A 27,708-nucleotide genomic window follows, 5' to 3' on the forward strand; every position below is an offset into this window, starting at 1 on the left:
GCCGCTTATTTCCATGTCTGACCACCCCATATTAATGGCGCAGACACTGTTAACACAAGTGAGTCACTGAGAAGGTTTAACAACCACTGCGGCTCTCCCCTGCTACCCGCCCCACCCCAGGAAGACCTCCAGGACACCCTCTAGTCCTCAGGACAGGCCCTGAGAAGGGAGCTGACTGGTCCGTGCCTACAGTGAGTCAAAGAGCTGAGCCCCAGGGCTGTGGGCAGCAGGCAGGTGTGGCTGTTGTCTGCTGTCTGCTGGAGCTGTGGGACTAGGTGTGCTTCCTAGCCCCCATCCTAGGCTGTACCTGGCTACGTGGCAGCCGGTTCTGCAGGGGCTCCCTGCTCCGGGTTCCCATCAAAGTCAACAGCCCATGGAGGGCTGGTCACGTGCTGCCTCAGTTTCCCAGCTTGTAGAATGAGATCACGTCTCCATGGGGTTAGTGTAAGAACGGAGTGCATGTGCAAACCTTGGCACAGCACAGCCACCTTGCAAGCACCTGCATAAAGTGTGTGTGACCTGGCTGTGTGCCTAGCACTGTGCAGAGCAGTTCATTTTAGCCAACCTAAGATGAACAACCTAAGATGGGTTCTACTGTCCCCATTTTCCACACAAGAACTGTTCATATGTGACTTGCCCAAGGCCACACAGCTAGGACAAAGCAGAGCTGGGATCTGTAGCCTGAGTTCTCTATACTGATGACTTGGGTGGGAGCTAGGTGCACAGGCTCTGGATCAGGTGTGGGTTTTAATCTAGGAGTCACTCTGGCTTCGGCGGAGTGCCAGCCACCTCTGAGCAATTTATGGACAGCATCTTATTAGTCTGCGCACAGTGACTCAGGGTTTATGGTCTGCACTGCTGAGAATGTTATATTTGTGGTTGTGTCCCCTACAACAGCCTGGGGCTCTGATGCAGAACAGGCCTCCAAGTGACTCTCAAAGATGTGAGGGGATGGATCAGCTAACTAGGGCTTAGGCTGCCACTCGAGAAGCCACTATGCATTTCCAGAGAAGGGGACTTTGGATCCCAAGGGCTGGGGTTCTCTCTTAGGAAGAGGGGGAAAAGGGAGCCCTGGGGCCAGAAGGGGGACAGGGTATGTCCACTCTCCCATCTGCCACCTGCAGGGGCCTTTCCTGGGGAACTCACCCACCTCTGCTAAGGGCTGCCTGAGGGTGGGGGAGTTCATTCCTCTCCTGAGATCCTAACTAATCCCTCAACCCAGGGCTTTTCAGGCCACCCCTGGGCCCTCCCCTCCCCACCTGCAGGGAAGTTCCCACAGGAGGCCTTGGCAGGCTCGGCCCCCTCTCTCTGGCTGCTCCTAGCAGCATGACCCCGCTGGGCACCTCCTACAGGTGTCCTCCTTGTTAGCGTACACCTAGCGCAGACAGAAAGCTGGGCTCGCCTGGCCTACACCATGTTGGAAATTTCTCTAAATTAGGCACTGGCAATTAATCCGAAGTCTGGATTTTCAGCTCCTGCTGACAAATCATTAGACTTGGCCACCCTAGGCTCACAGCTGAAGCCACACTTGCCACACCCTCTAGAGAAGATGTGCTCCAACAGGCTCCAGGCCTTGCTGCTCCCCAGTGTCCCACCTGCCCAGGCCAAGGGTCACCTGGCACCACCCTTGCGCTACTGTCCTTCTAGTGAGGGAGGGAAAGGACTAGTCCCTGTACCTGTCAGAAACAAGCTAGACTAAGGGCTTCATGCCTCAGTTTCCTCACCAGCACAGGTGGGGCAAGTGCTGTGTCTGCCTCCAGGTTGTGAGGACTCCATTGTGTATATGAAGCCCTACAATACCAGGCTCCGGCAGTCTGCTCCACCTGTCTCTGCAGCACCCAGTGCCTGCTCAGGGAGCCTCCATGCCCCGTAGATGAGTGTGTGGTCCCCAAGCCCAGTCTGTGGTTTGAGGCTGCAATGGCTGACCCAGCAAATGTGGATGGAGGCGCATGGGGGCCAGTGTGGATGAGAAGTCCCAAACCTCCCTCTGTGCCCCCACCCACCTAAGCGGTTCTTTAAATGTACCCTGCCCTCTCCTTCAGGGCCTGCACGGTGCCCGGGATGCCCTCTGCTGCAAGTGCCCCTACCTCACCTTTTGGAACATTTAATGGGTCTGTTCCTCTCTCCCCTCACACCCTTCCCTCCATCGTTCCTGAAGGGATGAGGTGGCCCCTGAGGCCCACTAGTGCTGTCATCCTCTAGCCACCTCCTTGGTCCTGCAGGTGCCCCCTCAGGTGCCCGCCCTTCCATGAGGGGTGGGGGTAGTTGGGGGGCTGGTGGTTCATATGCTCCAGGCCCAGCAGCAGGACTGGGCAGGGACAGGAAAGTCCCCTTCCACTTTCCTGGTCCTCCTGGTCCTTCTGTCCCTCCCTGGGGGCCTAAGGGACTGCCAAGAACAGAGGGCACTGACTAACAGGCTTGGCAGGTTAGCGGGATGGCGGCAGCTCTGCGAATAAAGGACCCTCAGAGCTGCTACTGGAGAATTTGCCTTCTCTCCCCCCCACCTTTGGACAGCGGTCGCATGGGCTCCCTGTCCTCAGCTAGGAACAAGCTGTGGAGGGTGGGTGGGGGTGTGTTATTTCGGCCTTTTGGCAGAGTGGCTCCAAGCATAGGTGATCCCAACTGCTCCCACTGTAGCCATTTTGCTTCTGTGCCTCAGTTTCCTCTATGAACAAGGGATAACGGCCCCTACCCCTCAAGACTGTTGGTGTGGATTACAGGAGCTGGGGGTGTCACAACACCCGACACAGCTCATGCTTGCTTCGTGACATCCAGGCATTGGTCTGCCACCGCGTGCTTGTCCTGTGGACACTGCCTGCCTCCCCTCCAGGGCAGGATCCACTGCTGGGAAGCTCCAGCAGTCAAAGTGCTTGGTGGGGACCTGTGGCTGCACACTTCTGCCAACAGCCTGCTGTGGGACACAGGTTCTGTAGGCCAGGGACAGTGCCTACCAAGAGGGGCTAGTCTGACAACTATTGGGATAACCAGCATAAAGCACCCAGCACCCAAGCAGCTTGTTACCAACATTGGAGTATCCGTGGCTATAGGCAGCTGGTGGTTTCTGTGCAAGATGGTCCAGCCTGCAGCGTAGCCACGTTGGCCAGGGGCAACCTAGAAGCAAAAGGCTGTGGGCCTGGGAAGAACACCGAGAGGAAGGGAACACTTCGTGGCACCTGAACACAGGACTGGCCTCCTGGCGGCCCCTGATGGGCATCTGGCCACACTGTAAGAGGCAGGCACTGGCCTCAAGTGGCAGCCTGTGCTTAACAGGGTTTCTTCATGAAGTGTTTTGGGGGGTGTATATAGATACATGTTTCTGGGTACAGAGTAGGTGCTAGACATTGTTCTGGATGTTTTCCACGATTGATCTCAAACTACCCTCTCAAAGCCCCAATAAGAAAATGAAAAACTCCATTTCTGAATTGAACACCTGAGGCACTAACCCCCCATTGCCCATACATTTCAAGAGGCAGAGTTGGGGACTCCACTCACCTCCCAACCCCTGTATAGTCTAAGCCTAGCGACTTTTCCTGGGGCTTTCTTTCTCGTGACATCCCTTTTTGTGGGGGCTGGGGGTTGGGATCTCAGGGCTGGGGGTGGTGCACACATCCAAAGTGCTGAGAAAAACGGAGCTGCTACGTGCATTACGTGCCACTGAAAAAGAAACGCAAAAGCCAAGACAGAGTAAACAATGATGTCGTTTATTTAAAATGTTTACTCCAAGAAATATATATATATAGATATATATATATATATAAAAAAAAAAAAAAGACAATTACAGCACTAACCAGGCACCTTCAACCAAATCACCACCTCCTCTTCGATTCCCCTTCACCCGAAGCCATTTCCTTCCAATTCTCCTTCCTGAGCTGGAAGACTTGCCTGACGCCCACAGGGTCACTGAACAGTACATTCCCAGCCCAGTCACTTTGTACCTTTCTCTAGGAGTGCAGGACGCCCTCCCACACTGGCTCAACACTTGTTCTAAAGGATTTCCCCCCATTAGGTTCATTTTTAAATTCTAAGCCAAAAGGAGTGAGTATGGGAGGGAACAGGGCAGTCTTCCCTTGGAAGATGACTCCAGAAAAGGCTGGTTGCCGGTTTCAGGTTAGTCCACTGGAAGATCCGAGCCAAGCTCAGCCAAGGGCAGCTACTACAAAAAGCTGGCCCCAGTTAAGTGCTTCCTCAACCCTCTCGTGACCATATGACTCAAGGGAGACCTCAGGCTACCAGGAGCACAGATGCCTGGGCCACACTCCAGGAAAGAGACTTGTCCAGGGAAACATTAGGTTCTACACATGGAAGCTTGAGTCAGAGATGGTGGTTTTGGAGTGATTTGGGCAAATCAGGTAAGTTTAGCAGAAGCTCTGAAGTTGTAGAAGCTTCTCCCCTAGACTAACTGATTGAACACAGGACAGTAGAGATGAGCATGAAATCAGACTGAGTCTTACAAGATGCAGGCCAGTCTCCTTCCACAAGGCTTTGGGACTGGCCACACAGATACTGTCACATGCCCCACAATGGCAGGAGTCACTCTAAGAAGTGACTGACATGGGAAGACAGGGGAAAAAGCAACGACTAGATCGTTTTTGGCATTTTAACATCAAGACAATGACAAGTGGTAACAACAGCAAAAGCAAAAAAAAAAAAAAAAGGAAAATTAAAGGCCAATATTTAACTTTCCCAACCACCCAAGTGTCACACTTAAGTTCTATCCCCATCTCCCCCATAAGCACCACTGAACTAAAAATCTATTTTAAAGCACCCAAACCAGTCCAGACCCTCTGGAAACCAAGAGCCCCAGCCAGAGCTGTCGCCTCTCTTGGGTCCAAGTAAGAGGAGGGTTCTGGGAAAGGCACCTCGTAACTCACGCAGCGCTCAGCAGCACTGGTGACGAGCTCGGGCAGAGGGCACTTGCCAGGGGAGCGAGCGGGTGGCAGTCAGCATCCACGCTGACACACAGGAACGGGGAACTTCTTCAGCAATCCCAACTATTTGGTACCAGGGCCAAGCAAATGCGACTAAAGGAGCTGGGCTAGCAGAACGGTACCCCGAGTCTCAGAAACAGGACAGCCTGTTCCAGGCAGGATCCAGCTGGGGGAGAGAAAGACAGAAGCACAAAGGCCACACGGCTGGTACGACAAAGGGCTGATCCTTCTTTGCCGGGCCTGGAGAATGCACTTTTGACTGTTGGCTGATCAATCTCTAATTGGCGAGTGCTAGTGACAACAGGCCCTGGCTCCACAGGGAGCCATAAAGCCGAACCTTTAGACAGATACAAATGTTCCCCATCTCTGCCCCACCCCCCAAGTCCCCATGGTTCCATCATCACCTGATTTTCATTTGGACTCCTTTTACAGATAAAGCAGATATAAATGGCTAATCATAGACCCCAAAGCCCCCACCAGGGGGGATACGGCAGATTCTATTAATGTCGCAGCCAAAAGGCTGTGGGGCTTACAAGCAGCCACGGGGAGAAACAGGACAAACACCGGCTTCAGCCAGTCTGCAAGAAAAAGCAGGCAAGGAGTGACCCAGATGCTTCCAAAGCACACAAGCGTGATTTTGGATGGAGACTGACCACCAGGGACCGTCTTTATCCAGATGCTGCTGGTTCCCGTAGGGGACAATTTTCAGAGTACATGGCAGTTCCTCTCCCATGGAGCACCCACTCGGATCACAATGCTAATTACAACTGGAAAGGGATGTTTTTTGCAAAGTGTACTTAGCATGAAAAATGAAAAACAAGTTAAGAAAAAAACCCTTAGATTGCTCAAAGTTTCTGCCTCTTTTGTAGGAATGGTAAGTCAACTATGAGCAAATATTTTAATCAAACATGAAGAGGGGGAAAAAAACACTTTGGAAAGCATACAGAAAAAGGTAGTTAACGTTGAATTCACTTATAAAACGGAACCTCAGGGAGTCTAACAAAAATGCACCTCCGGTTAACTTTTGCTTCTTTAAATTCCTCATTTGACTTCACGTCCCAGTGCACACGGAAATGACAGCTGCCGCGAGAGGTGGAGAGGTGGAGGCGTCTCCAGGAGCATCAGAGGGTCCGGGGGTTGTACTCTGGCAGTTTCTTGATCTTCTCTTTCTCGGTCTCACTCTCATCTCTCGCTACCACCAAGGAGTGTGAGTAGCCCATGGCAACCTGCAGGAACAAATCAGTGTGGGGTCACCGAGCGTGAAGCAGACCAACACAAGGCCAACGGACACCGGGATATGATAAGCTGGGATGGCAGAGTGGGTCAGCACAGAGGAGATACACGGACACCGGGATATGATAAGCTGGGATGGCAGAGTGGGTCAGCGCAGAGGAGATACACGGACACCGGGATATGATAAGCTGGGATGGCAGAGTGGGTCAGCGCAGAGGAGATACACGGACACCGGGATATGATAAGCTGGGATGGCAGAGTGGGTCAGCGCAGAGGAGATACACGGACACCGGGATATGATAAGCTGGGATGGCAGAGTGGGTCAGCGCAGAGGAGATACACGGACACCGGGATATGATAAGCTGGGATGGCAGAGTGGGTCAGCGCAGAGGAGATACACGGACACCGGGATATGATAAGCTGGGATGGCAGAGTGGGTCAGCGCAGAGGAGATACACGGACACCGGGATATGATAAGCTGGGATGGCAGAGTGGGTCAGCGCAGAGGAGATACACGGACACCGGGATATGATAAGCTGGGATGGCAGAGTGGGTCAGCGCAGAGGAGATACACGGACACCGGGATAGTGATAAGCTGGGATGGCAGAGTGGGTCAGCGCAGAGGAGATACACGGACACCGGGATATGATAAGCTGGGATGGCAGAGTGGGTCAGCGCAGAGGAGATACACGGACACCGGGATATGATAAGCTGGGATGGCAGAGTGGGTCAGCGCAGAGGAGATACACGGACACCGGGATATGATAAGCTGGGATGGCAGAGTGGGTCAGCGCAGAGGAGATACACGGACACCGGGATATGATAAGCTGGGATGGCAGAGTGGGTCAGCGCAGAGGAGATACACGGACACCGGGATATGATAAGCTGGGATGGCAGAGTGGGTCAGCGCAGAGGAGATACACGGACACCGGGATATGATAAGCTGGGATGGCAGAGTGGGTCAGCGCAGAGGAGATACACGGACACCGGGATATGATAAGCTGGGATGGCAGAGTGGGTCAGCGCAGAGGAGATACACGGACACCGGGATATGATAAGCTGGGATGGCAGAGTGGGTCAGCGCAGAGGAGATACACGGACACCGGGATATGATAAGCTGGGATGGCAGAGTGGGTCCGCGCAGAGGAGATACACGGACACCGGGATATGATAAGCTGGGATGGCAGAGTGGGTCCGCGCAGAGGAGATACACGGACACCGGGATAGTGATAAGCTGGGATGGCAGAGTGGGTCAGCGCAGAGGAGATACACGGACACAAGGATATGATAAGCTGGGATGGCAGAGTGGGTCAGCGCAGAGGAGATACACGGACACCGGGATATGATAAGCTGGGATGGCAGAGTGGGTCAGCGCAGAGGAGATACACGGACACCGGGATATGATAAGCTGGGATGGCAGAGTGGGTCAGCGCAGAGGAGATACACGGACACCGGGATATGATAAGCTGGGATGGCAGAGTGGGTCAGCGCAGAGGAGATACACGGACACCGGGATATGATAAGCTGGGATGGCAGAGTGGGTCAGCGCAGAGGAGATACACGGACACCGGGATATGATAAGCTGGGATGGCAGAGTGGGTCAGCGCAGAGGAGATACACGGACACCGGGATACTGATAAGCTGGGATGGCAGAGTGGGTCAGCGCAGAGGAGATACACGGACACCGGGATACTGATAAGCTGGGATGGCAGAGTGGGTCAGCGCAGAGGAGATACACGGACACCGGGATATGATAAGCTGGGATGGCAGAGTGGGTCAGCGCAGAGGAGATACACGGACACCGGGATATGATAAGCTGGGATGGCAGAGTGGGTCAGCGCAGAGGAGATACACAGCTCCCCTGAAAAGTGTACAACACCCTTCACTATAGACAGCTAGTCTCGATATGATCCTGTCACCAGTGCCCTGCCAACCAAAGCCTCCTATGCTGCCACAGGCCACCCAGATGGAAAGAAGCCCCTGAGCCATCTCTGTGGGCAGCGACTGGTGGGAGATGCAGATCTAGCTCCCTGTGCCATCTGCCTCGTGTGAGGTGCATGCCCCACCTGCATCTCGGCAGACAAAGGCTGGCAGCCAGGCTGACTTAACAGCTGGGTCTCGCGCCACTGCACCTGCCTGGGGCGGTTTGCACTTGGAGGCCCTGCCCCGCCCAGCAGTGCCTATCAGTCTTGGGCAAAGGCACGATGTAGACACGAGGGATACGCTCACCCTGGGAGCGAATCTGCTGTGGCAGAACAGTGGTGCGTGTCATTGAGTGTGAGGACAGCCACCAAGCATGGCCAGCCTCCCTCAGCATTTCCTACTTCTCCTCCTGGTGGCTGTTACCCATGAGAAAACTCCAGAGAGTAAGGCAGAAGGAAAACTGGTAGAGGAGATGTCATATAAGATAGACAGGCTGTGAAGACCAGAAGCATGATACATATGGTGTGACCTGGCATGACATTTCTCTCTGCTACCAGCGCTGGCCTTTTGCTTTTCACTGGCGAAGTAGTGCACTCACCTGTTCTGAGAAGATGCCATCCAGAGTCTTCAGTGAAGACCAGAAGCATGATACATATGGTGTGACCTGGCATGACATTTCTCTCTGCTACCAGCGCTGGCCTTTTGCTTTTCACTGGCGAAGTAGTGTACTCACCTGTTCTGAGAAGATGCCATCCAGAGTCTTCACCTCTTGGGCTGCAGTGGAAGACTTGGGCTTGTGGTCCCCGTAGCCCTGGCAAAGCAAACAGCAGATGCTCACAAAAACGGGGATTGGCATGCCACAGTCCAAAAAAGGGACTAATGACATTTCTGGGCATCCCACTAGCCATGAGCCACAGATAACACCTTTGGCCCCTCCTGTGACCTCCTAGTCTGGTGAAGTCATCAACATTTATCCACAAAAACTGGTGGCAAAGGTGCTTCACTTGAGGATAACCAAGAGGTTCAATCCTAACCTGTGGGGATTTATGCGGTAACAGAGACCTCTGGGGGAGGACCACATGGTGACAGAAGATGACACCTCGAGCACAGGAAGAAATGGCAACCAGGACCTTTCAGGACCACAAGGCCTCAAAGAACACAGGCCCACCACGTAACCGCAACACCTCTGGGATCTAGTGGGCTGTTTTAAGAGCGAAAGGATGTGCTGCTTATTGCCCCTACCGGAGACAGAGGGACTGATCAAGGACTGTTAAGGGGCGTCACATACAGGGGCGTGGACGCAGGAGATTTAAAGGCGGCAGACCCCTTGGTGCAGCTGAAGCACAGGGCCTCCAGAGCAGGAGAGGCAGGACCTTCCTTCCCCAACCCAGGCCTGACCATTTCTCCTGGCTTCATCTCCAACAGGCCCCACCGCCTGCCTCCCCACACAGTGGGACGTTCCTCCAAGGTGCCACGCCATTCTGTTAACCCTGGGAGGCTTCTCCAAAAGTCCCCCTCCTTCCCCTCTAGTTTCAAAATTCATATTTAGAAGGTCAAAATCTATTTCTGAAAACACCCCCAAAACCCATCCTTCTCTGAGAACAATCCATAGAAACTGGGCCAGGTTCTCAGGCTTTTTCCTTTCAGCGTTTCAAATCAGGCCACCTCTGAAGCGGCCACGCGAGTGTCTACTGCACGCGGGCTGCCTCTGAGCCACCAGAGCACAAGTGTAGGCAGGGCACCGAGCCAAGGAGCAAGCCACCCCCAACGTCCACTGAGGCACACAGTACCCAGAGAAGTCCCTCCATGCCTCCTCTCCAGCAAGCGGGCCAGCCCCTGCCACGAGAGGAGGAGAGCATGGGGCAAGGAGACCACCCAGGTTTCCAGAAGGAAAGGAGAAAAACCTGAGACAAACTGCCAAGAGCCAAGCTGAGGATCAAGTCTTGACCAGAGCTTGGCAGCCACACCACTCTTCTGCACAAAGAAGTCAGAAGCTATAGATTTGACAAGCATCAAAAATTGCCAAGCATGGGAAATCGAGGGCCACCGCTTCTAACCTCATCACTCAGATAACCGAAGTTAAAAACAGAAGCACAGACTTCAACCTGATTTAGGAAAAATGAGTGATGGGGGCTGGCCAGTTAGCTCAGCTGGTTAGAGCACAGCCTTACAACATGGGTTCGGATCATCATACTGGCCAGTCACCAAAAAAAAAAGGAAGACTGTCCCTTGTCCCTGGATCACCTATGAGAACAGCCCAGTGGCGCATCACTCAATGGAGTGCAACTGAACGGCCAATGCTGCCTGCTGAGCTACAGGCTTCCAGGGCCTGGGGAAAATCAGGCACACAGGACACACGCTAGCCAGTCAGGCAGTTTAAAGTGACAGTTCCTGCTGACTTAAACCCCGTTGGTCGGAGGGAAGAAACGCGTCTCTTTCCTTCCTATCAATATCGCACCACAGTCTTATCTCGTCTATGGCTTACGAAATGCAAGTGGAAATTGGATCTGAAACTTCCAAATTTCCATATTTCACAATGTTGACAGATGACTTTCATAATTATTTGATGGGCACAGAATCATCCTTGAAAGCTGTGACCCAATGATTATGGAATGTTGTCACCTTAATGCAATAAGAAAAAAAACCACAAAAACACACTCATTTTTCTTCTGCCTATTTTTAGGAGGCAGGTTGAGAGAACCCAGCAGGCCAAGAGCTGCCCAGTCTGGGCCCCCCTGTCCCCGCACAGGCTGGCTTACCAGTTCCCCGAAGGTCGGTGACGGGCCCCAGCTGATAGTGCTCTCATCCGCAGCCACGATGATGCTGCTCTTCCTGCAAACAGGCAGAGGCTGTCACCACCACGTCCAGCAGCCCAGCCCAGCAACCCACCCGGCCTCTGCGGTGCTTCACAACTGGCTACCTGCTCAAGAGCATGGGTGTGAGTTACTTTTGGCTTTGCGAATCAAGGACATCCCCCATTAGAACTTTCACAACGCACTCATTGCCAAATAAACATAATCAAGGGGCCAGCAGGCTTCTCCTGACCCTAGAGATTGTCCCGTGCAGGCCACTTCGACCAACAGCAGAGCCCTTAGACAGGGTTGGGAATAAAAGGCCAAGGCCAGGGGATCTCACAGCCACGCCTGCCCTGGGTTCTTGGTGGGAGGTCTCTTTGGAAGAACACACACGGGAAAAGAGACCGAGTCATGGTGAAGCGAAAGCCCATTCCATGGGAGTGGACTTCACACTACGCAGGGAAGCGCAGGAGATTTCAACAGGTTAAACAACTATGATGGTCCCCGCCCCGCACATCCCCCACTGTACTGTCCATACTGTCCCCCCACGCCTGCCAATTATATAACATAAACTCCTCACCAAGAAGTGGTGGGTAACACGTGTCCTTACATAAACTGAGCAGCATTGATTTAGCTACTTTCTTGAGCTAGCCAGTTAGCTCAGTTGGTCAGAGCACACTGTTACATTATAACACCAAGGTCAAGGTTCCCATACCAGCCAGCCGCAAAAAATTAATTAATTAATTAATTTTAAAAAGACACTTTCTTCTTCCCAGTGTGTCAGAGTCACTAAAATCCCACTATATTTCCAACTAAGCACAATTTTGAACCTGCCACAAAAGCAGGGCACACCAGGCTTGGTATGCTCTGCTTTATATTTTTTCGAACAAAAACTTTCAAAACAACTCTTCCTCCCATGAAGACAGGGAAAGGAACTATGTCTTCTAGAACCTAGCAAGCCCTCTCCCCTCCTGTACCTCCCTGCCCCCAGCTCCAGAATTCAGCGCATTTGATGACCTCACAGGGAGAACCCCACAGTCTGCAGGAGAGCAGCCCTCCTGAGGGGAGGGAAGAGGCACGTGCTGGGTGCATCTGACACCCCTAAGGAAAGAACAGACACTGCATTCATCAGGACACGCAGCCACCTACCCACAAGCCAGGCTCCGGATTCTCCAGCCACAGAGGTCCTGCACTGCTTTCGGGTACATGGTAGACTCACGGGAGGTGTTGGTGGCCCCCCAGAAAAAAAGACCACCTGGGGGAAAACAAAACAAGTTCCCAACGTGCTCAGACAGCTCAAGAGCTGAAGTGTAATCTCCAGCACTGTCAAAGTGATCAAAGGACAAGCAAGCATTCTGTTTAAAGGAACACTGGAAGTCAATCAGGGTCTTGGGACAGGGCCATGGCTACGTGGTTCCCCCATAGCAGCACTGATCTGCGAGGGAGGGAAAAACCACAACTTGGTTCTGGACACCCTCCTCCCAAGGCACAGGCAGAAAAAGAAACCACTAACCCACTTCGCTGACAGCAAAGGAGCAGGTGTAACCAGCATAGATCTGGGAGGCCCCACGTCCAGGGAAGTCAAACAGCTTCACCAGGCGTGGCACCATCTCGTCCTTCTGTTCCGCGTGGCCCAGCCGGCCATAGCCACCAAAGCCCCACGAGAAGACGCGCTTCTGGGAGTCTAAGACCAGCTGCACAGAGAGGAAACGCAGGGTTGGGATCAAAGAGGCCACCATGCAACAGGAGGTGACGAGAGGGGTCACTGTTTCTGTCCAGAGAGCCTGGTGCACAGCTAACACAAACAGCAACGTTAGAGATAAAGATAATCTACATCTGCCTCCCACGGTGGGGACCAGGCAACAGGAGCAAGTTAAGTCGCATGATGCATTCAACGCAAGGCCAGTTTACTATTTCCTCTGCCAGGAACTTCTTTTTTTTGGTCACAAGTTTTTCCCTTTCCCTTGTCAGAAGCAAGAGGGCTACGTCTCCAGACAGGAGGGCAATGCATTCCATTTCCTATTGCAACACAGGTTAAACTAAACTGCAGAATGAATCGAGGAAAAAAGGCCTGCCTGTCCTGAGTTTTGCCTTTCCCCAATTTTTCTTTAGGCTTCCCCTGCCTACAAGTACACACAGGTAACCTGCACCTGGTCACTGGTGAGGCAAGCACACTGACATGTCAACTGTTTAAAATCTGTCTTCTACAGGGCTGGCCAGTTAGTTCCGATGGTTAGAAATGGTGCTGGTAACACCAAGGTCCAGGGTTCGAACCCTGTACTGACCAGCTGCCAAAAAAATAAGTAAAATAAAATCTATCTTCTTTTCTTCAGTATCTTTGATGTTTCATGTCTGAACCACGTAAATGCAGAACTTACTTGACATAAGAGGCTGTAAACAAGATCTAACTTTCTTTTCCCAGCCACCCTATACAAAATAGAATCAGTTTTTGGACTTGCAGGAACAGAATCCTCCTTGTCCAACTCACTGTGCTCTACAGCAGGAAATAGTACAGGGAGGGAGGCAGGCCTGGGACCACTCAGCCGGGGGGACCACCTTGGTCTCTGACCCCTGGCCCAGGGCTCTTTCAATGGAAGAGAACCAAGCCTGACTCACAGGCGTTCTCAGGCAAAATAACTGCAGAAAACAATGAAGATACAAAAACATGTACAAAACACTGTAGTACGTTTTATCTAAAGTGACCTTTACGAAAACAACCTTAATGCTCAAAAACTATTCACACTCCACTGTGTGATGTCCATTCACCTGGAATATGTCCATGATGTTGTTAGAAAAATACTCACTGTTTGGTTGGGTGGAGCAAACCGTCTGTAGAAGTCACGCAGAAAGTTGCTACCACAGGAGGTGGAGGCAGTGATGAGACTATGCCCCATATGACTGGTACAAAGCTCTCTGAGGACCGACTGCTGGCCAAGGCCAAGTGTGGAGACACTTGAGCATAAACACACCCTCCTCACCAGCTGCAAGACTCTCAGGAAGTGAGAGGAAAAACTCAGAAAATCTCAAGCCTTACCGTATGGTTAGCGCCACAGGCCACATCTCGCACAACCACGTTTGGTACTGGCAAAATCTGCCCATCTTTCGTCTTCTCGATGAAGATGGCCACCCGCCGGGGCACCAGCTCACAGTCGTACTCTATCCGCTGTGCCCGGGCAATGAACTTGCCGTCTGAGTTGTGTCCTGTAGTGACCACAGAGCACAAGGGACGTAGAGACACACTTGTTCACTGCAGCAGGTGAGGCCCCCAACCCCAGAGTCTGCAGCAGGCCCAGTTAGCAACCCCAACCTGGCCAGTCTTTGTCACAAAGGCAGCACCCTCCAATCTGAGGCACAGCCCAATTACTGGGTCATAAGATCAATTTTGTGTGTTGAGATTATTTTTTAAAAAATAGAACAAAAAAAAACCACCAAAGGATACTGTACATATAACAAGAGCATTCATAACCTTGTGAAAATTGTATGCATTCTACATTCAGATTGGGTTGCAATGAAAAACTTATTTGTTACTGCGGGTTACAGTCCAAAAAAAAAAAGTTAGAAGCTACTGATCCAAAGGAATGGTCCATGAAGTCCGATCTGCAGCCCTCTTGGGGGCCCCAAGGAGCCCCAGATGGGCCAAGAAAGGACAGAAAAGATCAACACAGAATTCCAGACTTCTTTTATGAATTAGCAGTAACCAAAATGTATCATTATGGGTTGTTAAAGCCTGGAATTTATACACTTCGACTACCACTAAGGCCAGCGTTCACAAGGACCCAGCTCAGCACACCTTGAACCAGGAGTCCCGGCTGCTGCACAGTCCCGAGAACATGCCAGACACTTGTGCTCCTGTGGCTGCCATCACATCAGCAGTGCTGTTATTCGTAGTTTTAACCCCCCACTATTTCCACATCGTAATGATCAGCTCATCAGCTGTGACACTGTCATATCACATTTTATAAGTTGGCCCCCAGCTGTTGGCAAATTCCCCTGTATGGTATGCCTGTTTGTACATCGACCCTTTAGTAGTGTGTGAATGCTGTGCTATTTAAATACCCTGGGATCATAACCAAAACAAGCACAGTAAAATTGCTGGGTTTGTTTATAGAGCATTGTTTGATAACTTTGCTCTCATTTGTAGTTCGTATTGACACTAGCACTTGACAAAGTCTCTTTCCATTGTAATGTGTCTGTCAATTTACAAGCCCAAGATCACTGCTAAGGAATTCCATCTTTTCAAGGCTATGCGAATTTAAGGACATCATAGTAAACTGAGTGCACTTGAGAACACGGGAGCTCTCTCTCACCCCCCCCCCCCAAATTGCTATTTTTAAGTATCTGCACTCTTCTGAAAAGATTTCAGTGAAGAAGCCAAATGATTTGAGTCCCTTCCACTTGCTATCAAACTGCTGGGTACTGCACCAGACAACCTCCAGAGGATAGGGAGGCACAATTTGGGACTGTTTTGTTCCTTCCATCTCCTTTAAGCAGCTGCACACCACACCTGCTCTTCCCCAAAGTGCAGGCAGCAATGACATCAGAAAACATGGAACAAGGAGGCCTCCCTGCTCCTCTGGAGAGATGACAGCTTGCTAAGTTAGAGTTAAATGGCATGTTCTTATCTTTGCCTTGCTTGACCCAGTAAATAATACTGCAAGAAAGAGCACAGGCGAGCCTGCGCTAGAGATACCCTTCCAAGGTCACATGTGTGCTCTAATTCTAAAAGGCATCGTGTGGATTTAGACAATGAGATTCAGAACACGTTTTAAAGTAAGTTGTGACGAAGACCTGATTTTGCAGACATAAATCGAGCCATTTCACAAAACTACCTTGAAGGGAGTCTAAGCTGAGCAGACGAGAGAGTCTGCATAAAGTGCTTCACTGGTGACGGGTACACCCAGTAACTGCTCCAGGAATGCCAGCCATCATTGTCACCACCCAAGACCGTTTCACTATTCCTGAAGGAAAACGGACTTGCTACGGTAAGGCGGATGCAGGAGGCGCAGACACCACTCCCACCGGGATGCCAGGGCTGTGGCCATGGCAACAGCCTCTCGACAGCCTCCAGCAACTCCCGGCAACTAACACCAGTGCGCGTGAGGGGCTGCTCTTTCGTATTCACTTCTGACTTGGGGTATATTTAGTTTCACGAAGTCACTGTTCCCTGGAGTCTGGGGCCAGCGAGTCGTTCGTGCGTTCTATTTATTCTCTTTCCATCTGCAGCAATGACGCCCAGGCCTCCCCGCCCCCCCCCCCCCCCCAGGTCCTGGGGCTGCTGCGACCGCCCAGCTGCCAGCAGAGGGCGCCCGCGCCTCGCCGCCTACTCGGAGGACTCCGGAGAAGGGACGGGGCGGGAGGCGGGGGATGCCTGGAAGGAAAACAAACACTTTGGTGTCAGATAGGGAAAGAACATGGAAACCTTGCAAAATCAGGATTGGAAGACAGTGCCTATTTACTGAGAAGTGCTTTCTGAGTTTTCCTTATTTGTTCAATGAGAAATAAGTAAATAAGTCTTTGGTTTACATTCTCTTTAGGGATAAAAAGCGGGCAGAGATCCCAGGTCCTCGGATATATATAGGGGCTCCTTGTGCGTCAACTTGAGATAATCACTCAGGGCAGGGTTTTCAGAACAAACTTAATTTTGTAATTTTCTTATTTTCAATAAAGGCAAATCTTTTTTTCTGGCAACTGGCTGGGACAGGGAACCGAACCCTTGACCTTGCTGTAACAAGGCTGCGCTCTAACCAACTGACCTAACTGGCCAGCCCAGGGCAAATTTTTAAATATGAAATTGAATGGAGGTGGTTTGATTTCTTTTTTTCCTACTTTGAAACCCTTTTATATAAATGAATTCCCAAATCAGAAAAAAGAATCTTTTGTCAGACTCCAGTCCTGGTTTTTTCATTGAGGCAAGTCATTGTAACACTCTTAAGTCTGTGAGTCACGACACGCTGTTCTACTAAACATGAGACCCACTTAATGGATAAAGGCTATTATCTGAGATCAATTACCCACATTTCTAACACGTGTGTGCAGCCCCACACTGATTCGTGGTTCTGAATATGCAGTTAGATTACAGAGCTTTTTAAAAATATACTTCCATACCCAGCTGACCATATTCAGGGCACCCAAAGGAATAGAGGTTTCCTTTGCAGTCCATTATCATACTGAATTCAGCCCCACAGGCCATTTTGGTAATTGGCTGGCCGTTGTACATTATCTGAAAAGAAAAGACAGTAGACTTTCAGACATTTTTAAAAAGACTGATTAAAAACTCTCTACCTCTCTGCATGTTGGTGCGAAACAATTACAAGGTTACAAAAGAAATTCAATGGGCATTTCTATAATACAAAGCTTAGAATGTATGTAAAGAAATACCCTTGTGAACCCCACCTTCCCAGTACAGAGTAGAGTTCAAGGACAGGTAAATCACGTCCCTGTCTTTGTACGCCTGAAAATGCTCATCAGTGTGCCTCACAAATCCTGGTGCTTCATGAAAGCTGAACTCAATGACCGGCCACAGGGACAAGGGTCAGAGGAAGAGAAACCGACACGCAACTCCCAACCCTCACTTTACCCGCTAGTTGCTACGTCAGCCCCCATTTAAAAACAAAAGCTTTTACTAGTATTGCCCATCAGTTAGAACGAACTACTTTACATTCTCTTTTACTACTGTAGAGCTACTTGATTAATTAGTCCTTAATTGAAGGTGTGAACAGAAATAAAATGGTTCAAAACTAGGAAGTCAGAGAAAGACAGAGGCAAAGGCTCTGAGTAACAACGTGGGATTTGGAAACAAGTCTAAGACGGAACTTAGAAAACTTGCTGTTTCAAATTAATCGGTCTGGAAAAGCCCTCGATGAGAACGGGAGAACAGCAGCAAGTGACAGAATTGCTGCACACTAGCAACAAGAGCCAGAGGTGGGACCTGTGGCTGGCTCCCAGGCCACGTCCATCAGCCTTGCTCACCCTGGAACCTGCTGACTCCACTGCGGAACAAAAGGCTGGCAAAACGGGAAACACTGAAAAAATCCTTCAAACCAGATAAGCTTCATCGCTGTCTCTGTTTATGACCAAGAAAACCTTCTCGCCTTCCTTCACCTCAGCCACCAATTAGGCATGTAGCATTCTGCTGCCTCTTATCAGAAGTTTGTTTTTTAGCATAAATCCCACGCCTCCAACTTAATCATACATTCCTCAGGAACAAGAGGCTGTCTCTTATCTGTGTTCAGAGCACCTACCAGGTGACTTCATGTAAGGTCAAAACTAAGTACTGCAGATAAAGACAAATGACATTCATATGGAATAAATTGAATAAAACAGGCTTAGAAAAGGCCTCTGTAACCAATTTTTCCACTTAGAAAAACTTTTCAGGATGTTTTCAACCTTATCACAAACTAAACCTGTTTTAAAGAGTACGACACGTGAATTCCACTTAAAGCATCTAGACCCTCTCTTTGCAAGGGGTCAATTCAATCACACAATGGGGAGAAATACATGACCCCCAATTTTTTCTGATTTTTTTGTGGCAGAAAATCAAACACAAGTCAAGAGACCCGAGAAGCTGGGAGCCTGGGCTGGGGAGGAGGAGGTTACCTGTGCGGGGCTGGGGACGGCATCCGTCTGATTGCCCAGGCCCAGCTGCCCCATCTTGTTCTCCCCAAATGCAAACACAGAGCCCGTTTCTGAAAAGAAAGAAAAACATCACAATAAAAAAATAATGCTAAACATTTTGAACTAGGTTTGGAACCAAAGGCATCAAAATAATATAAACATTGCCAGGCACAATGCAAGGAAGACAGCGTCCAAAAGGTTGTGGAGCAGATACGCCAGAGCCAAACCATCTCATACCTGCCAGAGACGCAGGTGCAGAGAAGAGGCAGTGCATGGCCCGGCTCCCCCAGACAGGCCTCCTGTGACTGCGGGGGAGGCTCTTAACACCCTTAAGAAGCCACCCACCACCCAGCTCTCAGGGCATCTTTCTGATCTGGACCAAGAACCACAGGGGCCACCTACCCCCACTCCCGACAATTTGGCATCTTGCCAAATTTAGAAGGCACTACCAGCTCCTTACCTGTCAAGGCCAGGGTGTGGTTCCGCCCACATGCTGCAGACACGATCAGTTCATGGCTGAGACCTTCAATGGGTTTGGGGGCTTCAACTCTCTTGGTGTCACCATGTCCCAGCTGCCCCTTCTCATTCCGACCTGCAGATCAAACTGAGATGAAGTGCGAAGGAGACGGCGTGGCCCAGCAACACCCCAGGGGCAAGTGTGAACAGCTGCAAAAGACCAATCTGTCTCTCCTTGAAAGTGCTTCAAACGCAACAGCTAGGATCCCAGCGAAACAAAGCTCTGGTTTCTCAACCCCCAGGAGTGGGGTCAGGTGGTCAGATCTGGGGCTGTCCCTGGAGACATGTCTACAGGTGGCAGCTGCCAGCAACAGGTGCCTGTGACACCTTTAGCCTCTTTCCTAGGGCAGCAGTGGGACCACCATGGGCACCTCCCACATTGCTGCGACCAAGGCAAGTGGAAGCAGCACTCCGTGTGGCCAATGCCATGCACAAGCAGGAGAGCTTGCTGACACACACAGCTCTTGCTCCTCACAGTGCCCTCAGCCCCTCCACTGAGATGTGTTTTAGGGCAGTAGCCACGTCAACACCTGACTCGAAGTTTAATTAACTCAGTGCTCTGGGCATTGACTGGACCATTTGGTTTCTGTGCATCCTTTCTCTGCCCTATAAAGGTTGCTCACAGAACAGTGACTACCCCACCTCCTAGGGACAGCCCCTCACAGCACCCTTACCCAGGTGAATCTTGGTGACAAGGTACACAACCCCTCACTGCCAAGGGGCCCATCTCCACCTCGGGAGCTGCCCTGGCCTGGCCAAAGCCCCGCACCTGTGCATTCAGGGAAGGAAAGCCTGAGGGGCCAATTTCTGCCACTGAGACTTCTATAGTACACAGGCCCTCAGGGAAATCAAATTTGGCTCTAAGACAGATGTGGCAAGTTGGGTGGGCCAAAAAGGCAGGCTACAATTGCCTAACCTTACCTAGTGTCCAACAGACTACAAGAGTTCCGGAACAAACAACCTCAATGAGCCAGTCTTGGGTCCCTCCCACTAAGAAAAGAACCGCACATATAACCTAGTATTTGGGGAGACTTATGAAGATTTTTTTTTACAGGGCCAAAAAGTCAGAGCAATTCTTAGGGAACTTCAAGACCCTTTCCCAACAAGGAACTTTCACTTTTAGGTCACGAGAAATGGGGAGAGCAGGGCCAGTTGCCCAGGAGGTGGCTTGTGGAGTCAGTGAAGGTCCTGACTACATGAGGAATTCCCACAATGAGGAAACCACCTTTGGTCAGGTACTTCAATTAACGGCTGGCTGGCTCCAGGGCCAGCACTGGCACTGCAGCAGGAGAGGCAGACGCCAGCTTCCAGCGGGAGCTGCCCAAGTTCACTGTGAAAGGCATGGCAAAGCCAGAACAGGCGTGGAGCACAGTTTCTGCTGGGCTCAGCATGCTGAGGGCATGAGGCTGTGTGGCCTGCAGGTGCAGCCCCATGTGAGCAACGCGCCAACCACTGGCCTGTGGCACTGATGCTCATGGACACGGGAAAATGCCCTCTGCCTTTTGGAGTGATCACTGGTGGACTTGTGACATCCCCCAGCACCACTGTCTGCTCACTGGGCCACATGTGCCTACTCTGGGGGGACTGGTTAGATGGTTAAACATGCATGGGTCCCAGGCCATGGGTCAGCAAACAGGACGTTTTTTAGAACCACCTCGTAAGCAAAACTCAGTAAAGAGATTAGAAATAAGACATTTTAAGTCTGGAACAGAGACACAAAAGCCTGTGTTCAGCGCTGGAACACGAAGTAGGAGGGGTGCTCTGCAGGGAGGGACACACCTCAATGCCAACTGTGAGAAAACAATAATCATGGCAATGTCGGCATGTTGCCAAGAGACTATAAAATATAAATGTGGGCCAGACACACTTGTTAGCTTTTTCAACAGAATTACAAAATAAGCAGAGTGCAGGGAAGATAACAGATGTTAATATATTTGGACTTTGATACAGTAGCTCATGAAATTGCAAAAAATGGTTCAAATAGACCGAAATAAACACGCAGTCATATGGACTAAAAGCTCACCAAGGACCAGAAACAAAGGGTAGGGACAAACGCCAACACGTACCCAGCTGGAAGAAGAGTCTAGGAGCTACCAGAAGGGCTTGGGGACAAAATGAGCCTTAGTCAATACCTTATTAATGATCTGGAAGAGGAAACAGGAACAAGAGGAGAGCCATCTGCAGAGGACACCGACAGAGAAGAGCTGCTAAGAGGCAGGGACAGGGACCATCCTTAGGACCCAGGCAGGAAAAACAGCAGAAGGGAAAGCAAATCAACTCCAAAAAGGAAACTAAAACATCTGGGGAACTACTATAAGAAACGGACAGAATGGGCAGTGGGCCACACAGGCTGTGGGCCACACAGGCTGCAGACCTGAAACAGGTGACCGGGACTGGGGAGACACACCACCTGATGTGAGGTGGCAGCTGTAAAAGCCAGTGGCACTGACAGTGGCAAGACCAGAGGTCTTACGTCACACTGTGCGGCAAAGCAAGAAGGGACTGTTGGCTGGAGGCACGGCATGCCTAAAATAGGGATTCAATCGCAGGCACCTCGACATCAGAAAGATCAAGAGTCAGAATATTCAGGAAAAGGCTGCTTAAAAACGAGGATTCAAAGAATTAGGGGGCTATGTATGGACAAAAAAATGTCAGAAAGGTGGAAGGAGAGGATTCATTTATAGGATACGGATGAGAGTAGTTGGAAATCAGGAAGAGAGGACACAAGAGCTGCACATAAAGGGGCCCGATGGCTGCAGACAGGGCATGAGCCTGTTCTCCAGGCAAACAGGAGGAGCTCCCGTGGGTCTGCCCCACAATGGAGGGTACTTACCCCAGCTCCATAGCTTCCCCTCCGTGGTGATGAGGAGGCTGTGGGCAGCGCACGAACCCGAAACCACTGTCCGCACCCGGACCCCCGACAGGCACCCATATCTGTGGGGCCCCCACAGATTCTGACCGAGATTGCGGTAAGCAGCTGCAAAGAGGAGAATGCAAATCAGACACCCACGGGGCAGTGATGGATAGGTGAAGGACACCCCCAAATGTCACTGGCCACCGAGGGGCAGGTGCTCCTTGGGCTGCTGTACTGGCCTGGCTATCCAGAGGCTGCATGAGGATAAAGCGTGCACCTCAATCTCTGTGATACCTCTCGGGGCCCAAAGAACTGCCACCAGAAGCTGGCATGGACCTGGCCTCACTGGCCATCTCTACACAGATGTTGCCCCAGCTTTGTCAGAAGGCCCACACACGAGCCCTCCCTGAGGCTAGGTGAGGCTGACTGGGGAAACCTCCCTCACCCAGGAACTCTAACCTGTGCCTCCCCTCTCCCTGCCCTGCTCCCTCCTCCCAACCAGGGCGGACTTCTTCGGGCTCTATCCGGGCTCTATCGGAGACCTTTCTAGCAGCTCTCTTGCCCGCCACCTCAGGCCTCCCCCCCTGCCACCAGAGGCACTTTCCGAGCTGTGACCCTGAGTGTCCCCATCCTCTTACAAACCTCCTGCCCTCTGAGCACATCTATCAGGCCCTTTGAGGGGCTCTGCTGACACCCCTCCCCACTCATCTCCAGCCACTTGAGTGTCCTCCTTTCTCAGGTGTCCTGGTGTTGGCCAGTTCATGACCTCCTGTGACTGCTCATGTATTGGCTTTTCCCAGAATATCCTTCCCTGCCTCCCACTTTTCTTCAAAACTCAGGTCAGGCACCCCTCCTCTGGGGAGCCCTCCTGGCCCACACCTGACTTAGAGCTTACCCTTCTGCCCAGGACTCCCTGCCCCAGCACCCCGCATAGACTATCACAACATCTCTACTGAGCTTGTCTGCCCTCCTATTCTATGATAAGCAACCCAAGGGCCAGCGCTGTGGTCCCCTCTTTAGCCCAGGGCCTTGCAAACGCCTGGCACTCGAGAAGCGCTCAATAACAGCAGGGCTGTAGGAAGGAAAAAGAAAGAGCCACCCCTTCCAAATCCCCACTTCTGCCCTATCAGTGGACAAGGGCATGGCCCATTTTTTGCTTAATTTTTTCAATTTGGGGCTCTCGAAAGTATTCCCAGAACTGCCGTGACTATTTTGAAATGCTAGTCACCGCCAAAGCAAATACAGAAACTAAAAAGCGGATCTCTCCATCCAGCACCTGGCTCCTGGGAAAGTTATCTGCAGTTCTGTCTCTACCACCTATTCTGCCAGCAGAGGGCGCCCGTGCTCCCCTCACTCAGTTACAAGGGCAAGTCCCCGTCATGGCCAGGGTTCAAGGCCGGTCCGAGGCTGCAAACCATACTTGGCACGACAGCAATGTACCTGAATAGACCTCTCTACTAAAAGGTAGAAAAAAAAAAAAAAGCCCAGCAATTTCCAAGGGAAAGAGTAAGCCAGAACTGACAGCCTCATAGCCTATTATCAAAACTTTAAAGAGAAACCTAAAGAGGCACCTAAATCATAGAAAATCAGGGGGAAAAAAAAGAGACACCTAAAGTCTATTTATCACAAAAGCAAACTGAATGGTGGCATGACTGATGTGTATCATCATGGTACCCCTGTGCTGCTGCAACACACAGCACCAGAGAACACCGCGGAGGTCAGTGGCACCAGACTTGACCCAGCCTGTCCCGGTGGAACGCCGTCTCACAGGTGCTGGATGCTCTCTTGATTTGCCAAAGCATCTTTCCCAGGGGCAGCTCCAAGAATATCAACACCCAGGATGCTACCATCTGGTGAGAGCAGCAGGGTTTCCCCTGACCTCCGTTCAGAGGGGTCCACGTCAAATTAAGAAGCAGTCCCGGGCTCCCTGGGTTCCAGACCCTTGGTGCCTGTGCTAATCACAGAGCTAGAGCATGGATCACTGAACCACCTCATCAAGGAACAAGACATCCTGCTGCTGACTTTACCAGATCTGCTGCAACAGACGTCCCCCAAGGCTCAACGGGCCCTGTGAGGAAGGCCCACTTCAAGGTGGCCAGGGAGAAGCACTTTCCCTTCACTTTTAGCACCCGTGGGAAAACAAATCCTCCCTCCCTTCCTTCTATGTCTACTGGCAAAGGTTACAGAAGGCCTAAAGACATTTTAAAACACTTCTAAAATTTTTCTTTTAATCCTGTAAAGCCTCATTCAGAGAAGAAAAAAATCAGGAAAGTATAGGTGGAAATGGGGGGATATCAAAAGGCATTCTTGAAATGAACCTAATTAAAGCTAATTTTTTTTTAAAAAAATTAAAATTAAAAAACCTTTTTTTAAATTAAAAATTAAAATTAAAAAAATTTTTTTTGACTCACCAGGCAGCTTCCATACCTCCTGTCCCCAAGTGACGGGGTTTGAGGGTGACTCTGCTGTCATCCTGAGCAGCCCCACTCCATGCCACATGAGCAGGAGGCAGTGAAGGAGACAGAGAGCAGGGGCTCCCGCCCAGGCCCTGGCACTTGCTTCCTTCTGGAATTTCCTTGCCCTCTCTGGGCCCGTGTGTCTCTACTGCAGATGGGCCACTCGTGTGAAAAGTTCTGAGAAGTGATGCGACACAGCACAGGAATGGCAGAGATGCCATCAGCACATGCGCTTGTGTTACCACAGACCAGGAGGTATTTCCTGGGACACCAGCCCCAATGGCTTGGTCTTCAATGCCCAGCATTTTCCACAACAGGAAAAGGAGCTGCTACCTGTTGTTCAGACCCGTCTCTAACTCAGCTGAACCCAGAGCGCTACTTAGACTACTGCTGTTTTCACAGAACAAGATGATCTCCAATGCCCATTTTAAGGCACTAGGGTGTGCCGGTATGCAAATATTTGTCCATGGTGCAAAGCAATGTTGGAAAGCACTTTGGAAATATTTCCAAATGAAACCAAGAAGCCATAAAATGTGGCAGTGTGCTGACCTTCCTTCTCCTGGAAGGGCCTGTTTCCCCTGAAGAAAATACCAGTTTTTTAAAGACAATTGGGAATTAAAAGTTACTTCTTAGGACCTTTCTGCTCTCCCTTCTCTCCAGACTGTTCTGTCAAACCAGTTCCTGCAACAATTTGGCAGTTTGCAAAGAAATGTGGACTCCCTGAACTGTCTGACATTTTGACACCTGATAAATGTCTGACACCATCTCATAGGACGAGCCTTGTTTTTAATGAAAATAAATGACATGAAAGGGATTGAAAAAAGACATCAATGTTTATTTGAGGATACAATTTATATTTTCCTGTTTAATCTTATGGAATTGTTTTTTTAAAACAGAATTGTGAAATGAGACTCACACAAGACCAGGGTTCAAATCCAGCTCCATCACTACAGGGGCTGTGTGGTCACGGGCAAGTCACTTGGCCTCTCTGAACACGTTTGTATGTAAAATACCTACCTGATGGGTGGTCACAAAATCCCACTGGACACCTGGTAAACAGGAAGTGCTCAATACACGTCTGAAACCGTTTTTCATACCTTGTTGTTTAGGCACTTCTTTTCGACCAATCAAGTCCCAGTTGGTTGCCCCAAAAATCAAAAGCTGCCCTTTGCACTTAGACCCTTCAAGTTTCTACAGAAACAGAGAGAGAGGGAAAAAGGAATTAGCTTATTAAAGCTGCTCCTAGCTTGCCAAGGCTATTGTCCAACAGTGGCAGGAAACAAAAAGAAATAATTCACTGTAGCACTTTCACCTGGGGATGCAGCCCATGGGACACTGGCTCCACCTGATTACCAACCCCCATCCGCAGGCTTCCAAGTGGGTCGCCCCAAAGCTGCCTCGGCAGCTCATTTGTTATGCCAGAGCTCATTTTTATCCTTTGATTTCCTTTTAAAACAGCTTTTGCAAGACACTAAAAAATAAACCAAATTACATTCCTCCCCTCTGCAAAGTGACTGGTAGAGGTATGTGCACGAAGCAGGTCATTTTTCCCCCAGCAAGCACAGCGCTCCACTCACAGACTTGCTGCCCTGGCAGCCCGTGTCATCTGTGCGTGGTAACTACACACAGCCCTGGCTTTCCCATCATCCCTCTGTTTGCCGCCCACTGTACCAAGAGCCTTTCCATGGGGAATTGGGAGGAAAACATTAGAGATCCATTTCTCCACTGGGGGGAGGAAGACATGGGAGGGTCTGACACAGGTGTCCTTCATAGGGCTCAGTCTCATTGCAGGACCAGGAGCCAGGGAACCAATGGGAGCAGGGAACCTCCCAGAGCCGGGACAAGCTGTCGCTTCCAGCCAGTGTACTTCAATGCGCATCCTCAACCAGTCTCTCGACAAAGAAAGTTACGAGGGCCACCAACTCCTAGACTTTCTCTGTGGAAATCTGTGCATTTAAAACGGCCACTGTCCAATTCTGGGTGTCACTCATTATAATATTCTCAGCACTTTCCTTTCTTAAATGTTAAAACACACTTTTAAAAGTAGATTGTTAGTCAAAGAATTGATTCTGAACTATCCACTCAGTTCCATGCTGGCAAGGGAAGCATTAATGTCACTTTCTGCTTTCTTTCTTTACATCAGCATCTAGAACATGCAGAGGAAAGAGGTTTTCTTCTGTTTATGGAATTGTCCTTGGAAGGCTTAAAGAAGAAAGACCGGTTCCAGACCCAATCGTTCTAACCTCTGCATGGTGACTGCCCAGCTGCGTGTTTTGGTAACATGATTCATGCGTTTTCAAGACTATGCATCTTCACAATGAGTGAATTCCATTTCTCAGGAAACTGAATGAGACCCAAACCTGACATTATAGGCGTCCCTGACAGGACAGGTCCTGCCATGCTTGCCTGTGTTTATGTGGAAGGAGGAAGATGGTCACTCTGCAGGAACACATCCTGTAGTCTGCATGAAAGGGGAAATGAGATGGCACAGGAATGGAGAACAACTTAGTCGTATTTAAATTATTTAGAGAACGACCTTAATCAGAGGGTAGGTAGTCCAACCCCAGCAGCACCTGCAGACTCGGGTTACTTGAATTGGAGCCTGGTTTCTCCTGGTTATCTCCCCTTCTTTAACTGGCAGGCCTGGCTGGAACAGTCTACAAGACTACAGTCAGTGGGTTCCATCAAGGTCCCCGTGGAAGGAGAGGCCCTTGAGTTCTCTGCCCAAGTCCCTACCTTGTGCTCTACTATCCCTCGAGTCAGTGTTGAGGGGCAGCAGAGGCACAGCAAGGGCACTAAGGCAATGGGGGACTGGGGGATCAGCTGCCTGGCCGCCCCCCACCTCACGCAGGCAGAAGTTCAATGGCACCTGTGTTCAGCATTCAGAGTTGAACATGAGCTGTACTCACTACAGCAAAACCTCACCAGCTCTGAGGCCACCCCAGGACCCTGGCTCCACCAGGCCAGAGGGAATGGGCTGAGTTCCCACTGCCAGAAAGGTTACAATGGGCTTGGGCAGGAGGGGGCTTTCTTGAGGGTTTCCAGGGTGACCTGGACATGTGGTCAAGGGCTCATGGATACTGATTATACTGGCCTACCAGGCCAGCTAAGCATTTATACAAAAAACCAACCTTTCTGATAAAAGATGTTTGTGGAGAACCTTGGTAAACAGAGTCTACTCCAGTGACAGTGGTCTGATTCCTACGACAGGCATTAACTGTTCTCATCCTAGTTTTCCCATCCTGGGATGTACTTCCTCACACTCAGACAGAGGTAACAGTGCCTCATTACCTATAGAATTGTTTGCTACGAGCCACTCACCTTTTATTTTTCTATAACTGAATTCTTCCCTCCACCTTATGTGGAATAAAAAAATTAAAATAAGGAAC

The 27,708-nt window shown here is 50.5% G+C and overlaps 1 protein-coding gene across 2 annotated transcripts in view; it reads right to left on the bottom strand.

The window, feature by feature from the left end:
- Positions 1 to 3,704: 3,704 nt before the first annotated feature.
- The window catches only part of RCC2 (regulator of chromosome condensation 2), a 28,767-nt gene continuing 4,763 nt past the window's right edge, over positions 3,705 to 27,708 (bottom strand). The window contains exons 3-13 of one of the 2 annotated variants that reach the window (XM_063105470.1): positions 25,417 to 25,510; positions 21,843 to 21,986; positions 18,954 to 19,085; positions 18,476 to 18,564; positions 16,985 to 17,099; positions 13,914 to 14,080; positions 12,393 to 12,573; positions 12,029 to 12,134; positions 10,844 to 10,916; positions 8,818 to 8,895; positions 3,705 to 6,154 (exon numbers count right to left, since the gene is read on the bottom strand). In XM_063105470.1, the coding sequence (XP_062961540.1) occupies positions 6,050 to 6,154; positions 8,818 to 8,895; positions 10,844 to 10,916; positions 12,029 to 12,134; positions 12,393 to 12,573; positions 13,914 to 14,080; positions 16,985 to 17,099; positions 18,476 to 18,564; positions 18,954 to 19,085; positions 21,843 to 21,986; positions 25,417 to 25,510 (1,284 nt within the window). In that variant the 3' untranslated portion in view covers positions 3,705 to 6,049. Of the gene's footprint in view, positions 6,155 to 8,817; positions 8,896 to 10,843; positions 10,917 to 10,949; positions 11,001 to 12,024; positions 12,135 to 12,392; positions 12,574 to 13,913; positions 14,081 to 16,984; positions 17,100 to 18,475; positions 18,565 to 18,953; positions 19,086 to 21,842; positions 21,987 to 25,416; positions 25,511 to 27,708 lie in introns of those variants that run through there. The other variant, XM_063105471.1, reaches the window with a different exon arrangement.

The sequence above is a fragment of the Cynocephalus volans genome, chromosome 8, assembly GCF_027409185.1.
Source record: "Cynocephalus volans isolate mCynVol1 chromosome 8, mCynVol1.pri, whole genome shotgun sequence".
NCBI lineage: Eukaryota > Metazoa > Chordata > Mammalia > Dermoptera > Cynocephalidae > Cynocephalus > Cynocephalus volans.